Here is a 13,975-nt window from a genome sequence, read left to right as displayed (position 1 = left end):
GCCTCCGCTTCCTCCACCGCTGGTGCTGCCGATGCGCGCCGCCCATGCCGCATTCGCCGCGCGCTCACGCTCCCACTCGGCGCGCCACTTCTCGAAGGCGACGCCGCTCATCGGCTTGAGCGGCGGGTCTTCTCGGTACCACCGCTCACCCGCGGTGAACTCCCGGAGCGAATCCGGCACGTAAAGCGCGCCGGCGTACCGGCACGCCGCACGGCGACTCCCCGCGGCGGAGCGCTTGCATTGGCGCCGCCACGCCTCCTCCACGGTGTCCGGCGAGCGGGATCGCTTCGATCCGCTCGCCGGCGAGGCGGTACTGCGGCCGCGTGCGTACATGCCGAACGGCGGTTGAAATGCAGAGCTGGGGTGGGCGGGATTTCTCGCCGGAGCTAACTACGGAGGCGGCGGCGGACGGCGGAGCTAGGGTTGCGACTGAGGGGTTAACCCCTCACTCGCACCGTCGCCCGGTATAAGTAGGGGGCGGCGGGGCGGATTTCCTGGGCCCCGTATTCCGCCGAAATAGGCCAGCCCGAATACGGGGCCTGCTAGACGGCCCAAACCGCGCCTGCCCCGTATCCCGCCGGAATTTTACGGGGTGGGCGGGTTATAAGGGGCCTGTTAGACATGCTCTTATATACTTAGCTAGCAACTGCATTTGCATATGAAATAACAGATCTGTATGGAGTACTTGGAATAGTAATCAATCCAAAATAACATCCCCAAATTCTTAAGCGGTGGTGGAATTGAATATAGCATGACTTACGTGCTGAGGTTAAGTACGTGCAACTGGCTCCGGTACCGATTGGAATACTCTGGAATTCCTTTGTTTTCTTCAATCCAAGTAGGTCCTACATAATTAGTGGAGGTATAACACGAGAATAGGTAATTTCCTTATGGTGGCACTATTTATTAGTCTGGTTTTGAAGGAATGAAGCGAAGGAAAATCACATAAGAAAAAAAAATCCTTTGATCCCAGTGTTATTGGAAAAAACTAGATATTCTACAATCCACTTGGACCTCTTTTCAAATTTATACTTACAAAGGAAAATTTTCTTATTATACATTTTCATGTGGGTTGAATTTTTTTTTTGAAACAAGGCAAGACTTGCCATTTTCATTGATAAAGAAGAAGGCGGCCGATTTATTAATAGGAAAACCGGCCAAAAACCGATACAAATGCACCAATATCGTCATGGGAGATGACAATATTGGGCACAAACCCCCGATCGACCTGGCCAAATGCCAACAGTCGGCCACACACGCCAACGAGAGACAGCTCCGACTTGGCCGTCGAGCATCACAAGAGAACTATGCTGGGCTTGCGCCGACTGAAACATCCTCCACACCACCGGTTGCTGGTCATCGTTGCCGCAGGGGCACCCTCCACCGCAGCTCCGACTCCACAGCTCCACAACGAAGCACGAGAAGACCAGTCGGACACGCCGGTAACCGACTATTGAAGCCCAAGCCGCGACCCAAACTCTGCTTGACGCCTCATCGTTGCCAAACTGCCCGTAGCGCCCCCAGCAAGGCAACTCATCAACCATCCATCCTCAAATCCCCAGGACGAAGCCCACTCCGAGACGATGCCCTCAACAGGGAGAGAGACGCAGAAGCGCCTCCATCATCCGATCCCAAGGGTCTGAGGTTTCCCTCCGGAGGCAGAACTCCGAGGTGACGGGAGGAGCCCTGAACGACGCTTCCAAGAAAGTCAACGACACCCACAGGTGTCGCCGTCGCCAGTCCGAACCAAAGCCTGAACAAGGATTTCTCCCAGGATCCTTCACCTCGAACCAACCGAGCTGCCAGGCGACGACTTGCAACCGCACATCAGCAACCAAGAGCGCCACAACACCGCCTCCCTGCCGCTGCCAAGCACCAACGGATCCAAGACGGATCGATCTGGGCCAGCAACACAACCACCCAAGCCACCACCTCTCCAACCGACGCCGCCGCAGCCGCCGTACCGTCGGCTTGGCCAGACGCAGGGATTGGAGCTTGGAGCTCCAGATCCGCCACGATGGAGGCTCCCTGGGCCAGCCGGCAGCGTCGCCACCCCCGTGGCCGAAGATGCCGGCCACCATCCACGGGGACGCGCCGCAACACGTCACCGCGGCCACCACCCGAGCTCCCGCCACCGAAGCGCCGTCGGCCCGTCCGGGGCCGCCGCCCCGGCCTCCACGCGCCGGTCAGCCTGCCGCCGCCTCACCCGGCAGACCCAGCCACCAGCGCCGCGCAGGAGAGAGAACCCCCCACCACCTTCGGCGGCAGCGGCGACGGAAGGACACGGAGGGGGGGGGGGGGTTGGGGGCTAGGGTTTCCCCCCGGCGCCGCGTGAGGAGCGACGCGAGGGGGTCGATCTTACTGATCAGTATGGGTTGAATTTATTTGACATGTTTATCAGGATTCCTGTGTTTTTTCTATTTATGGAAATCAAACATCCAATTTTGCAAAAAAAAAAAATCAATACTCTGTTTTGCACATGCATTTGTATCATTTTTTTTCAGTTTTTATTATCACTTAGGGTGCTAGACTTGATTTTAGTAAGATGTCTATTAGAGCGGTATTTTCTTTATTTCAGGAAAAAAATTATGGGTCGGAATTTAAAGAACCTACTAGAGTGTACTTATGATGTATTGTAGCTTTACTAGAGTATAATAAAATAAAGCTTTACTTTTTTTCCAAAGAAAAAGAAACACATATCCTGTCAATTTGTTGCTGGTGATCTTTGACCAAAGTTTCTACTCTCAACTAACCTCGACCAACTCTAACGACTCCGCCCTCGCCTCATCCCGCCGCATCTCTCCTCTCGATCTCGCCGCCCATCGCCGCCTCCGGCAAGGCAACCGCCAGCCGGAAGACTCCGGCGGGCTACCATCAGCCATGAAGGGCTCCCACTCGCAGGCCCAGGCGGCAAGCCGCCGGCGGCGTTGTGCGTGGCTGCTCCCGCTGCTCGTTGGCGCCGCTTTCCTCGGCGAGATCGCGTTCCTCGGCCGCATCGACTTGTCCAAGAACGCTGCGGCGGTCGAGAGCTGGACTACCTCCTTCTACCGCCGCTCCGCGAACTCGGGCGAGGACGCGCTTCCGGGTGGTGGGGACGGCGATGACGACGAGATCCGCCAGTGCGTCGAGCGGCTCGAGAGGGAGGACGCCGTGCCCTACGACCGCGATTTCGAAAAGGACCCTGTCCTCGTCGGCGGCGCCGCTAAGGCATGTCCATTTCCTCCTGCTCTACATTTTGTATTGACTCTAAGGGGCTCGACGGATCTGCTGCCTAATTGGGTCAACATTTATTTTTTGACAATGTTTAGCTGGGGACTGGGGTAGCTTTAGTAACGTCTGTGATCCCTCCGAATTTTTGAAGAAAATCTTCCCAAGGTATTTTCATATGAACTTTTGGGAGCTTAGAGTAATAGATATCTTGATCGAAGCTTGTAGAGCTATACTTGGTGAAACACGATGCAAGTTTGGCCTTGCTACTCATGTAGGCGCTTAATTGCGTTTAAATGCTGTGTTTTGAAATAGTTGAACTTGGAAAACTACCAGCAGAAGCTCTTTCATATTACAAGGATCTTTTCAGGTTGCTTGTGCTTGTGCTCGTGTTCCTTCGAGATTAGGTCTTGACAATCCAACCAGTTCCTAATAGTTATCAAACACAAATACTGGGACAGGTCAGTAATCAGTCTGACCAAGTCCGCTACGTCCATAATATGTAATTGTACTTCAAATATTGGAGATTTGAAGCTAGTTCCTGTAATTGAAATCATTTATCAGGGTATGGAAGAAGGGCTTAGGAGTCAGTGTTTTTTATATTTTGTTAATAGATTAGAACCCACACGGTGCCATAATGATGTAATAATCATATAAACAAGTACTAATCAGGAGTGATGCTACCGTGTTAACCAAGGAACACTTTCTGAAAACAAAATGCTTCATTGCCTACTTTGTTCATTAGAATGTGTGGACGTTTAATTGTCGTGTGTCATTGTTCACTTGATGCTACTGTGTTAACCAAGGAATACTTGATGCCTCATATCTAGAACACTAATGTTCCCATCTTTTTTGTTTTGTTTTATTTATTGTTTCCATCTATAATGCTTATGTGTTTCCCCCCTCTCAGGATTGGAATAAATGTTCCGTAGGGTGTGATTTTGGGTTTCCAGCTAGTAAGACACCTGATGCTAGTTTTGGAATGGTCTCGGATCCCTCCGTAAAGAGTATCCTCAGATCAATGGAATCGTCTCATTATTATTCAGAGAACAATATTAATGCGGCTCGAGGGTGGGTAAGAGCCAAGTTAATTCTAATTGGTGATTTCCAGTTATCTTTGCCTGTTTGAAATGGCATGGCAATACTTATTTAGTGGTCAGAATTAATTACAACGCCGATCGACCTGAAATTCAGAATTGTGATGTGCTTCCTTTATATATAAGATAATTTAACACCCCGTCCCAGCCTCCTAGTTGACTAGTTCCTAGTGATATACAAATTAAGTGCAATATTTAGTGGTCTAATGTATTTGTAGGTTCCATCTTTGATTAACTTCAAAATAGGATAAGAAAGTATGGTGGTATTATTTGGCTATCAGATCAGTATGTTGCTGACTTTTAACAGTTATCACTTCAAAGAAAATCTGTAACAAACACTGCGTTGAACATGTTATTCTCACTTTGGAACCATATTATTGTCATGTACTCCCTCTGTTTACAGATATAAGATGTTTTAGACACTTCAAAGTGAACTAGATACACACCATAGTGAGTGAATCTACACACTAAAAGTAGACTAGATACATACCAAACTAGATGAATCTACTAAAACCTCAAACATCTTATATTAGTGAACGGAGTAGTATTTCGTATGCTCAGCTGTTGAGCCATTGTGCACGCTCCTTGTAGGATTTATTATTTTTGATAATCATTATTGTGATTTTTGGGGCAACTCAAATCCTTTCTGTCACAGGAGAGGGTACCAAATTGTGATGACAACCAGCCTTTCATCAGATGTGCCGGTTGGCTACTTTTCATGGGCTGAATATGATATCATGGCACCCGTTCCTCCAAAGACTGAAGAAGCCTTAGCTGCAGCTTTTATTTCCAATTGTGGTGCACGCAACTTCCGTTTGCAAGCCCTCGAGATGCTTGAAAGTTTAGATGTAAAAATCGATTCTTATGGTAGCTGCCATCGTAATCATGATGGCAAAGGTACACTTTTCTCTCAGTACTTTGCTAGGCATGTTTGTATCATTAAATATTTCATATTTCAGCTTATAAACAAATGCCGGATATGCTCTGTTGTGCTTAGAAGGCCGTATGTAGTGGCCAGCTACGCCAGTTAATGAATATGGTATGATGATATTAGTTTTAATGCAGCCAATAACGGTATTGGATACTAAATATGCCGTCAATGTGTGGTTTTATATGAGATAGATTACTAATTGAGTCTTACTAAGCATGACACGATCTTCTTTTCTAATTATGGGTTCTCGAAGAACATGGTGTTGATGGTTTGGGATTTAGAATGTACTTTGGTCATTGGTAGTAGTGAGCAACTGGTAACTTCACAATTGATTTGAACATTCAGTTTTTTCTACCTACATATGTGCTCGTAATTTGAGTCTATGAGGTGCTGGCAATCCCACCTCCCAGGCCATGTTACATGTTTGAATTGAGTACTTGGGAAGGGGTTTGAATGTATTACATGGCATCAAGTGCTTATTGGTTGAACAAATTTTAACAATGAAGACATTGTTAGGCCCAACTTCGCTAATTAAGGTCCTAGTTTGTATCATTATACTTACTCCCACCTTTTGCAAACATGAACTGTTTTGGACATCATAACTCTCTTGTATATCATTTTTGTTGCTGATTAGGCTATATTAGAGTTACCCAAACAAATTATGTATTACTGTACTTTATAATGAGTCTACTAATACAAGTTTTTTATAGCCAATCTATGTAGGTTACACACTTATGATGGTCAAATATGAAACTGTGTGTACTAACCCTGAGTCTAGGGCGACTTATGTTTGTAAATCTAGGGGGAATCAATGAGAAGATGACACATCATGCTTTTATGCTTGAATGCATAAATTTTGCTGTCTATTACATTTGATTTGAGGAAATCATTGTAGTGCTTTGATGCTTGAATGCATAACTTTAATGTTATATATTTGATTTGCTGCTTGGATGCAGTGGACAAAGTGGAGACTTTGAAGCGCTACAAATTCAGTTTGGCTTTTGAGAATTCTAACGAGGAAGATTATGTTACAGAGAAGTTTTTCCAGTCATTGGTAACAGGTAAGAGTGTATGTTATAACCACTCACCCACACTAGTGCTCACCTATCACTCACACGATTTACGTGGGGTAACTTTATTGGCCATCACATGCTGCGTATAAGTAACAATGCTGTGCCTGATAACTTCCATTAGTTGAGTAATGAATTTTCTTAACTGAGGGTGTGAGTTAATCGATAATATTTTGGTGACATGCTTTATGTTGTGGGTGCTAGAGAAACATAAATCCTAACAAAGTACATTGCCCTCATGAAAGATATGTATAATAATGTCGTGACAAGTGTTCACGCATGTGATAGTGAGACTGGCATCTTTCCAATCAAGATTAGCCTTGATCCTGTACATTTTTTTGCCTTAGTGATGGCTGAGGTGACAAAAGATATCAAGGAGATATTCCTTGGTGTATGCTCTTTGATGTGGATGCTAGTAGATGAAATTCGGGTCAGTGTCAACCGTTGGTAGCAATTTGGAGCTACTGAGACAGATTTTGGAATTCAAGGGGTTCAGACTTAGTCAGACCAGGACCGAGTATATGAGTTGTGAGTTTACTGGTTTGGTGCGAAGAGGGAAAGGTTAGTTTAGAAGGACAAATAGTGCCTAAGATGGACACCTTCTGATACTTGGGATCAATGCTACAAAGCAATGGGGGTATCCCAAGCAATGATGAGGATGCTTGCCACAGGATCAAAGCAGGGTGGATAAAGTGTCGGTAAGCATCTGGAATCCTCTGTGACAAGAAGGTCCCACAAAAGCTAAAAGGTAAGTTCTACAGGACGGCCATAAGACCTGTGATTCTATATGGAGCAGAATGCTGGGCCACTAAAAGGAAACACATCCAACAAATTAGTGTCACAGAGATGCACATGCTACGTTGGATGTGTGCCCATACAAGAAAGGACCGAGTTAGGAACGAGGTAATACGTAATATGGTAGGGTTGCACCGATTGAAGAGAATCTTGTCCAACACCGACTAAGGTGGTTTCGGCATATCCAACAGTGCCCCCTAGAAGCACCAGCTAATAGCGGGATTCTAAAGGGTGGGGAAAATACTACTACCTCCGTCCGGATTTAATCGACGCGGGCACTCTGTATCGTATAGGCTAGCGCTGTGTAGCCTCCGCGTCAATCTAATCAGTCTGGAGGGAGTACGAGGGAAAGGGGGCGACAAAGTTGACATGGGAGAAGGCTGCAAAAAGGGACTTGATGGATTGGAATGTACCTAGAGAATTGGCTCTTAATAGGACTGCACGAAAATCAACATCCATGTGCTGGAATCTTAATTTACTCTCCATGTACCTAGAGAATTGGCTCTTAATTTACTTTTCCCCCCCTGTCTTTCACCTTTTTTGTTTCCATACGTTTCTGTTGGATTACATATCCTATGGTCCTACCCAACTTGCTTGGGACAAAAGGCTTGTTGGAAAATCTACGTTCTCATCGGTTGAAATGTTTTTAAAAAATGTCATCTTCAAGAAACTTGACATTATATTGTGGAACATAAAACATAGCATCCAACTGATAGAAGTACCAAATTTTCTAATGTATGGATATTCTCTGTTTGCTCATCGAACACTACCATTTTGCTTCTATAGTTTATCTTAATTTTAGTTCCAGGGGTTGATTTTCATTTTAAGTTCATGAAGTTCAAATTTGTCGCTTGAATGGAAGTGATTCTCAATATTTGACTTGCACCTCACTACAGGGGCCATTCCGGTTGTCGTTGGTGCACCAAATATTCAAGATTTTTCTCCAGGAGAAGGAGCAATATTACACATTAAGGAGCTTGATGACGTTACTTCAGTTGCTAGGACCATGAAACATATTGCATCAAATCCTGATGCTTTTAATCAATCTTTGAGGTAGATATCCTGCTTTGACTGTTGACCTCAGTCCTGAATGTGACATGGATATAGTGCACTAATAATTTTGCTGGAACAGCACATGTTTTCTGACCAATATTTAGACTCAATTATGATCCATATTTGCAAGATCGAATACTGAATTAGTATGATATCGGTGGACATCATGGGGGCCATGTTTATTTATCTTAACTCTTAAGCTTAATTCCAGCTTATTAAGGAGTAGGCTGTGTTGCATTATGAACTGCACCATGGTGATGCTTTCACTTAATTTTTATTGCATCAATATCGGGCATCAATCAACATATCTGGTGAATATATGACTTGTTCAGAACCAAATTACTGCCCAATTGAATATTCCAATGAATCAATTTCCCAGTGTAGATAGGCTTTCGTGTGGTCATGGCACTTGGTACTAATTCTTAGGATGCAATCCTTGAACGTGACTGTGCAACGGCATGAAAATGACGACCTACTGGCTTATATTACGCATGAGTTGCTTGAATTAGGTTTGCATTAGAATGGAAGCTTAATTTTAACTTACAAATACTGTTGTAATAAGCTGTTTCTCACTCATGATTTGCTTGGACTAGGTTAGGCTAAGTTCAGGTCTTCATGACCTATGGTTTTGATTGAATACAATTTGTTTTGCATCTGTAGGTGGAAGTATGATGGTCCATCTGATTCGTTCAAGGCACTTATTGACATGGCAGCGGTTCATTCATCCTGCCGCCTCTGCATACATATCGCTACGAAGATTCATGAAAAAGAAGAAAGGACTCCAAAATTTATGAATCGCACATGTAGTTGTTCCAGCCAAAAAGGAACAGTATACCACTTATTTGTTAGAGAGAGAGGGAGGTTTAAGTCGGAAAGCATTTATCTAAGGTATGCAAAGAATGTTCTACTTACCCTGTATTGGTGGCTGGTATTTTTTTTTTTGAAACCCAAGACTGTGAGGCAACAGCCCCACAGTAATTTATTACTCCAAATTAAAGAAAGTTATGTACAGAAGCCAAAAGGCAAAAAGAAATAAAACTATGTACAAAAGGGAAAGGCTCTAAGGCAGAGACCTAATCCAGTCTATCAATCTATCCTTATGCTTCTTTTTGATCCTATATTGCAACAAAGAGATGTCATGAATAAACTTCCCCTTCCACTTAGTGAAAGAGTAGACCTCAGCACTGAAGATCTTCCCATTTCGATGTTCCAACATGCCAAAATGACTACTTCCATGAAAAAAGGCTTAGCAAAACTCTTCCTTGCTCCATTCAAAACCTGCTGCATATCATCAGTACCTACCCACTCAATCTGTAGATAGTTCCAAATTCTCCTGCTGAAATTACACTCAAAGAACAGATGAATGCGATCTTCATAACTTCTACCTGGACAAAGCACACAATGTTCATCATCAGAGACATGCCAGTGCCTTCTCTTTAACAAGTCCCGTGAGCAGCCAAGCAAACACCTTATGCTTCATGATGCAACAGGATTTCCAAAGCCATTTATATACACTAGGTACCTGTATATGATCATGAATGTGCTTATAGAATCTAGCCGAAGCATAATGCTCTCCCCAAATATACACCCACTGATCATTGTCCTGCGTTAAAGGATTGTCCTGTAAAATTTGCTTGACCTCCCCCAATTCCTGGTAAGCTTGAACAGACAAAGGCCAATAGAACATTGACTCCAAATCCTCTTCATGATACATATCCACCAAAGAAGCATTTGGGAAGAGTGCATAAGAAAACAGCCCGGGGTATCTTTGACTCAAAGGCAAAGATGAACCATTAACCCTCCAATTATCAGACCAGAATAATAAGGTATCACCTTTGCCATGAATAACAGCTGCTACTCCTCTAAAATTATGAACCTGCTTCAAGAACCACACAATTTCTCCTCATGAGGCACCTTACCCTGATAATGTGCAAACCATACCAGATCAACCCAAGGTAATGCCTTCCTATTATAGAACTTATCCAGGAATTTAATCAGTAGTAACAACCAAGAGTAACAACGGCAACTTTACATCCTGTATTCCATAGTCTTAGCCCCTGTTGTGCTTATTTCTTAGGAAGCTCTACTATTTTGTTGTCAAAGGTCTCAACCGCTAGTTTCTTTGCATTACAAAATTAAGTCATTCTTACTGCATATTTTATTTGCTCATTTAGTTCTGCATTCTTATACATGTTTTCTGCCTATCCATGCAGATCAAACAAATTAACTTTAGGATCTTTGGAGTCTGCCGTACATGCTAAATTTGGATCCATCAACCATGTTCCTGTATGGAAGGATGAAAGGCCATCAAGTATTCGAGGTGGGAACGAGTTAAAGGTGTACAAAATTTATCCAGTTGGTCTTACAGAACGACAAGCATTATACAACTTCAAATTTAGTGATGATGCTGAACTTGCCAGATACATTAAAGATCATCCATGTGCAAAGTTTGAGGTAATTTTTGTATAGCTACAATATAGCAATTTTTGCGTCCTTTGGCAACCCCAAACTAGTTCTGTCTTTTGTGTGTACTGAGTTTCTGCTGTATTGTAAGTTAGGGCTACGTAGCAAACAGGTTCATGTTTGTGTAACGTCAGTCGTGATGCTAAATCACAACTTTGTAGGCGTTGGGGTACACAGGCTGTAAATTTCCATTGACAGGCAAGCTGTTATATTTGGGCCTTTTGAGAAACAGTTTCGAGAATACTTTTGAGAAACTGTAACAAGTGTTGGCATGACACAACTAGCGTTTTTGTGCTTGGTAATGACAGTGCTGAACTTTGCATAACAGAGTAAATTTAAGGCACAGTCCTGTTAAGAGCTCTTGCCAAAAAACTCAATAATCCAATACATGGTTTCGGAATGCATGTGTAAATTTTTTTTTTTTTAAAAATCACATCTTTTTGTTTGGAAAAGAAGACCGTATTGACCTGTACGCAAAAGTATTTTTATTTGTCATTTCATAACAAAAAGGTCCACTTTATATAGTGAACAATAAGGATCGTTGGAAGATGAACCTCACATTTCAATTTGTGCAGTTGGAACCCTCTGAACTTAATAATATTCCTCGGCTTTCCTGACCATGAGCTTGTTTTGTATAATATTGAGATATTATCAAATGAAGTTGATCCACGTGAATAAGATTGCGACTTATAGTGCTAACTTTAACACTCCCAGTCTGCTATATCAAAAATTGCATTCACCAGGAGTTAGAGTACATTAGCTTCTTTATAAGGGAGTATTAGTACATCAACATTTAAATAGAAGACTGGGAGTGTAAAATCAGTAGCATTAGTACATCAACATTTTACATTACCAGTGCCCAACCGAACAATATTCTTCTGCATCATGCTGCATCAAAATTGTACCGAGCTAATTTCAAACATGACACTAGCCATCACAAAATAGAAAATCATTGGCATGTTGAAAACTTGAAACTAAGCAAGTTGTAGGTACTTTTCAAAAGTAGTACAGAAGTATAGTATTGGGTCCTGGTTTGCTAAACTTCTCGCGTGTTACGAGCTGAATCCGGGCCAAACAAATTATACGAAAACAGCGAAGCGAGTGCAGATTTTTTGTTTACATCGCAACAAACGTGGGCGCCCTGGTTTTGGGCTGGAGCCCGGTGAAGCGAGCATCAAGTTGTCTGTCTCATATCCCAGGCAGCAATTTAAATAGATTTTTCCTTTTTTCCTTTAACGTTAGAGTACATTAGCTCCTTTATAAGGGAGGTAGGCTCGGTTTTTCCATACTGCCTTTCTCACAAGGGAAAGTTTTATGAACAGGTAATGGCTCAAGCTGAAAACTACTCCCTCCTATCTTTTTTAATTAACTCAAATTTAGTACAAATTTATACTAAATCCGAGTTAATTAAAAGAGACGGGAGAGAGTATCTCTTAAGGACCTAATCAACAAGGGGCCCATAGGTAAATTGGGATTCACATAGTTTTACTGAAGAGCCATCTTCAAGAGCAAACAAAACAAAAGAGAACGGAAATCACCGTCCATTGGGAATATTTCATTAAAATTCCCCAATCGGCACAACCTTTTCGACAAAGTTTTCATTGGGTTAAGGTGAATGGATCGTAGCGAACAAGAGGGGGGGGTGAATGGGCGCTACACAATTTTTTATGTCTTTTTCAGTTTTTAGCAAAGCGGTTGCTTTAGTGATGGAGATGATCCTAGTATGATCCTAGGCAAGTGCAACAAGTAAAGGAACAAGCTTGATAGTAAGAGTAAGGAGCGGGACAACCGGATGACACGGAGACGAGGCGAGGTTTGTTTCCCGCAGTTCCCCTCACAAAAGAGAGTACGTCTGCGTTGAGGAAGTGCTAGCCTCACACAAGAGGCTAGGCGGCCACACCACGAAGGAAGACCTCACCTTCTTCCTCGAGAGAGCTCCACAAAGGGGCTCCCCCTTCTCCACTATGGTACCGGTCGAGGCGGTGGTTCTTTCACAAGGTTGGGGCGAGCTCCACAACACTAGGAGGCTCCCAACAACCTATGGGGCTAGTACAACACCAAGCTAGCCTCCATAGGTGCACTTCCTCCAAGATTCCACCATAGGAACCCTACCTCCAAGATCCACTAAGGACTACCACGAATTGGTGAAATTTCTCTCGGTAGAACGATAGATCGGGGTCTCCTCCACCACTCCTCAAAGTATGAGAAAGATTGATTGGTAGGGAGGGAGATCCACTCAGTTTGAGCTCAGCAACAATGGAGGAGAGAGAGAGAAGAGCTAAAAACGAGCTGGGGAAGAAGGGGCCTTTATATAGGTCCCCTCAAATCCAACCGTTATGTGTAGTTTCTGCCTAAGCGGTACTACCGCTCTGGGAAGCGGTACTACCGCTCTGGATTCGAAATCCCCACAGAACTTATCCACGTGGATACAAAGCGGTACTACCGCTCGAGGTACCGCAATGGGTCCAAACCTTACTGGATTCCAAGCGGTACCGCAGCGGTACTGCCGTAACTTAAGTTACGGTACTTAAGCGGTACCATATGCGGTACTACCGCTCTCAAGAGGTACTACCGCCCAAGGTACCGTAAAGGTACCGTAACCTGTTCTGTGAGACATATGCGTGGGAAACCTCCAGAGCGGTACTGCTGAGCGGTACCAGTAGGGTAGCGGTACTACCGCTCCTGGTACCGGTACTACCCCTTTGGCTGAAACTGCTTTTTCCTCTTTTCCTGTCCTACCATGTCACCTCGCGACACACACGCAAAACCAGAAAACCTAAGAGCTACGCTTCAGTCTTCCGATCATAATGTGTTCAGCGAGGACACCGTACACTTGAAAATCTATTAATGACAAACTTAGCGCACGGTTAAATTCATTCAAGTGTTGCCATCAAACACACAAAACACGGGATATGGATTTTGCTCTTTCAATCTCCCCCTTTTTGGTGTTTGATGACAACACAAGAATTTGCAACATAGCATAAGATATTATGATGAGGTTCTTGATTTGAAAAAGTAGACGGAGCTCCCCCTAGATGTGTGCATATTTAGAATATGCATTTGTATACAAATACACACATCCTAGAGAGACAACTCCCCCTAGATTCTACAAACCACACACATATGCTAAGAAGGATATATGATACGAACATATAGCATATGCACACTATGGAGACAACACAAGATCATATAGGAGGTTTGGGCTAGTTTTTCATACCTTTGCCTTGAGAAAAACCAAAACTCACAATAAGTGCCTCCATAGAATTTGTGTAGCCAATGATGAGATAAATAACGAAGACCAATATGAGCTACCAACTAATAAGTCTTAATACAAACCGGGGGATCGGGAGATCAACAAA

At 43.8% G+C, this 13,975-nt stretch overlaps 1 protein-coding gene across 1 annotated transcript; it reads left to right on the top strand.

Annotated features, from left to right (window-relative positions):
• The first annotated feature begins 2,865 nt into the window (after positions 1-2,865).
• LOC124675654 (glycoprotein 3-alpha-L-fucosyltransferase A-like) lies at positions 2,866-10,870 on the top strand. The gene is made up of 7 exons (XM_047211755.1): positions 2,866-3,207; positions 4,118-4,278; positions 4,960-5,201; positions 6,192-6,296; positions 7,997-8,153; positions 8,814-9,041; positions 10,367-10,870. Exons 1-7 carry the CDS (start codon positions 2,881-2,883, stop codon positions 10,620-10,622), a joined length of 1,476 nt encoding a protein of 491 aa, XP_047067711.1. The 5' UTR covers positions 2,866-2,880; the 3' UTR covers positions 10,623-10,870.
• Positions 10,871-13,975: the final 3,105 nt, after the last annotated feature.

The sequence above is a fragment of the Lolium rigidum genome, chromosome 1 (assembly GCF_022539505.1).
Source record: "Lolium rigidum isolate FL_2022 chromosome 1, APGP_CSIRO_Lrig_0.1, whole genome shotgun sequence".
Classification (NCBI taxonomy): Eukaryota; Viridiplantae; Streptophyta; class Magnoliopsida; order Poales; family Poaceae; genus Lolium; species Lolium rigidum.
This window is presented reverse-complemented; position numbering and strand designations above follow the sequence as displayed.